The 3,599-nt window shown below is 40.6% G+C and overlaps 1 protein-coding gene across 1 annotated transcript in view; it reads left to right on the forward strand.

Moving 5' to 3' along the window:
* Nucleotides 1-3,306, forward strand: part of LOC101855743 (glutamate-rich protein 6) — a gene marked incomplete in the record, with an annotated part of 45,015 nt that extends 41,709 nt beyond the window's left edge. Inside the window, 3 exon segments of the mRNA XM_035971842.1 lie at nucleotides 508-734; nucleotides 1,432-1,511; nucleotides 2,937-3,306. Of these exon segments, the coding sequence (XP_035827735.1) occupies nucleotides 508-734; nucleotides 1,432-1,511; nucleotides 2,937-3,162 (533 nt within the window).
* Between the last annotated feature and the right edge of the window lie 293 nt (nucleotides 3,307-3,599).

The raw sequence follows: 3,599 nt of genomic DNA on the forward strand, positions 1-3,599 counted from the left end.
AATGTGCTGACAGCACACAGGAACTCAACACTTGCTGGGGGGTCCTTAAAAAGTGCTGAAAGTGGGCCACTGAAACGTGTTGAGGAGAAGCTGAGGGGTTGTGTGGAGCTTTGTCTTTGAGAATTTCTTATTTGGATTAAAAATTATATACAGAAAACTAGTATGTCAAATATTGTCGTTATATGATATAAAGAAAAGACGAACTAGGAAAAATTTTAAAAAACGAAAGAAGAAGCAGAAGAAGAAGAAAGAGAAGGAGAAGGAGAAGGAGAAGAAGAAAAAGAAGAAGAAGAAGAAGAAGAAGAAGAAGAAGAAGAAGAAGAAGAAGAAGACAAAGATGGAAATAAAGAAGATGGGATGATGATGAGGATAGAAGAGAAGAGGAGGTGAAGGAGGAGGAGGAAGAGAAAGAGAAGAAGAAAAAGGAAAAGAAAATGATGATGGAGAAGAAAGAGAAGGAAGTCCCAGAACCTGACAGACATTTCTGTTTCTTTGTGTTGTTCAGATTGAACTACGACCAGCACGGAGGCATGGAGCTGGACTACGGAGGTGGACGCAAGCGAATCTGGAGCTGGCGAGACCAGGAGACACACGTACACGCTCCTCCCTTCCAACCAATCGTGTTTGGGATGAACCGTTACATTGGTGTACGTTTCATGGCGCAAGAAAGCATAGCCTTGACCTTGACGGGAAGGAAAAGAAGTTGCCGCTTCAATGTGGGATCCAAACTGAAGGTACTTTTTTTTTTTACTTTATCTTTCTGAGTGGGGCTGCTTGCCAGTTTGTTTGCGCTGTCAAAAGTTTATATGTGAGGCGTGCTGACAAAATGAGTTTCTTCTCGAATCCACAGATGTAGACATTGCTAAAAAATCGACACTAAGGTCCAATTTGTATTTCTTTTATTTATGCCATATTCCTTTAAGTATAACATGCCTTTTGTTATTTCATGCTTATAAATTGTACAAACTTAACCTATAAGCGTGATGTACCTATTTCCATAGGGTTCATTTCCGAGAAGTAACTCATCTCGTCAGCACGCTTCATATATCTTTTCTGTTGATAATAATGTCGCAATACGATGGAATCAGGCGCACATTAATTTTGGCATCTGATCTCATTGTGTCATGACACATTTGTTAATAATTTGAATTTTTCGTAATGAATTGCCTGATAGAGGAGGGAACAGCTTTCTCTCGTGTCTGTGACAAGTTTATATATAGTTAAAGGTTCTGGTCTTGTGAAGCTTTCAAAAGCATGATTAAGAAAATTTGTCCAAGGCATATTACGTCAACAATATCATGTATATATGATATATTATATGTATTGATGTCTACAGTGTATGTATGTATGCATGTTTTTCCTTTCAATTAAAAAAAAAGAAATTTTGTCAAGTCCAATTCTTTTACTTGCTTTTTTTTTTCTTCTCAACAGCTTGTGGCACCTGAAAATATAGTGCCAAAGGGTATAGATGAAAATCAGCTGTTCATCGATGAGCGCAAAGTGAAAGTAGAGTAAGTCTGTTTGATTATATTCTTTGATCTTTGTAGACACTATTATCCTTGGAGACCTGAGAACAAGACTGTGCCTACGTCAATTTTTGCTGAACATAGGAAAAGGACCCAAAAATTGAACTTCGGTCTACATTTGATTAGGGATGCTCTGCAAGTTTTGATTTTTTTTCGCTACACAGTTAACGGTACAGTGTCATGTACACTATCAATAGATACGGGAAAATTAATTTTCTCTATTTATACGATACCAAGAACTCAGTTATACCGCCATTTTGGACTAAGGGACCGTCTTGTTCTCAGATCTTCAATTAAGATAATATTCAAATACTTCTTTTGTTTTGTTTTTGTAAAGTGTTTTTTACGGTGCTCGCCACTGCATAAGGTCATATGAGTGCGCGGGACACACCTAATATTTTCAGTTGGTAGGAAATTTTGAATTTTGCACGGGTGGCGGCCGAAGCCTACTCTTATCGATTTTAAACCCCCAAGGGATCTTTAACGTGCGCAACTTGCACACGGGCCCTCCAAGATTTTTCGCCCTTGTCCGAGAAGGCTAGGTGTAGATCTTTCCTACCAGAAGATCAGGAGTGTGGCAGAAAGACAGCAGTAAGGAGGAGCCAAAGAGTAGCAGCAGAAAGGCTGCAGAAAGAGTCAGGAGCCCAGAGGAGGGGGCAAAGGAGGCGAGGGGCAGACAGTGGAAAATGAAAGCAGACAACAGAACATTGCTAGAGAGCAGGAAAGGAGGTGAAAGGAGACAATTTTAGAGAAGAAAATTTTTCGGTCACTACCCGGATTCGAACCCGGGACCTTTGAATGAGAGGCCAACACCTTAACCTCTAGGCCACAAGAGCCCCCCTCAAATACTTCCTTATAAGGTTGATTGTAAGGGGCAAGTTGGAGAAGGGTGGTGGGGGAAGGGGAAGGGGAAAGGATGTGTGATGAATGGGCCCAGCACAATTGTCTAAGACAGCAACCCTTTACTGAAGGGAAAAAGTGGCTGTGTGTCATTGTCAAGGAGAAAATCAGTTAATTTAAACAGGTGGTCCTCTTGGGCAGTGTCTTTATAATATTTTTTAATGCGAGGGGGGGTGGGTGTTACAAAGTGATTGTTTGTAAAGGTGATTGTCTTCGACTGATGGCTGATAGGGCAGGCTTGACTGTATTTAATTTTATTGAAGGCTACTATAATAATATATCTTATCCTCTCTCTTTTTTCATGGGTGGTTGGCAGGTGCTGTAATGTGGTTTGCTCCTTCTTTCCTGTATCAAACATCTATATCTGACGTATCTCTCCTCCTTCATTTTTGTGTTCATTACTTTCTTGTAACACCTCTAATCTTTGGCACTTACATGACTTAATTGTATTGCAAGTGCCATAAAACTCTAACTGAAACAATAAAACAATCTCCCCTTTTTGCCCTCCAGCCACATCTTGAACAAAGTGACGACACTTCTCAAGTTCCCGAAATCTCCAAAAGTGGACCGCATCCTCCCACCTCTCTCCGTGGCGTCGCGCCAGCAGAAAGTGGACAGGATGAAGCAGGAGTATGCTGCCACATTGGCCATTCCGCCAACCGTGCCGGGCAGGAAGCAGAAGAAGATTGTCAAACAGTCTCGTCTTTCCCCACTGCCCACAGTGTCAGTGAACTGACAGACGTCATTGGTCTAGTGATCAGCAAGCAGTTTATATCTCTATATTTTCTTATGTATTTGTGGGATATCATGGTGAAATCAGGCACTCGTCAAAATAATGAAATCAAAGGAACAGACATTTTTCTGTCTTGTGCAATTTTTATTGAAAATTTGTTTGGGTCTCAACACCTTTTAGGTCCATTTAGGAACACATTTTGTTGAAATTTGTTTTGTTTCCAAGGACACTCACTATAGAGGTCATCAAACTGTGACAGCTATTTTCTCGCTAATTTTACCTCTGACACCTTCAATTGGTCATTTTTAAGGACAAGCGGGCTAACCCAGATTTCGGTGGTTTCCAGAAATCTTGACTAAGAGCTAAGAGAAATCATTCTACAGATGACTCTGCTTGTGCCGAACTCCCTCAAGTTGAATTTTTTCTCGGGTCACAGTACT

Source organism: Aplysia californica, unplaced genomic scaffold, assembly GCF_000002075.1.
Source record: "Aplysia californica isolate F4 #8 unplaced genomic scaffold, AplCal3.0 scaffold00519, whole genome shotgun sequence".
In the NCBI taxonomy this organism is placed as follows: domain Eukaryota; kingdom Metazoa; phylum Mollusca; class Gastropoda; order Aplysiida; family Aplysiidae; genus Aplysia; species Aplysia californica.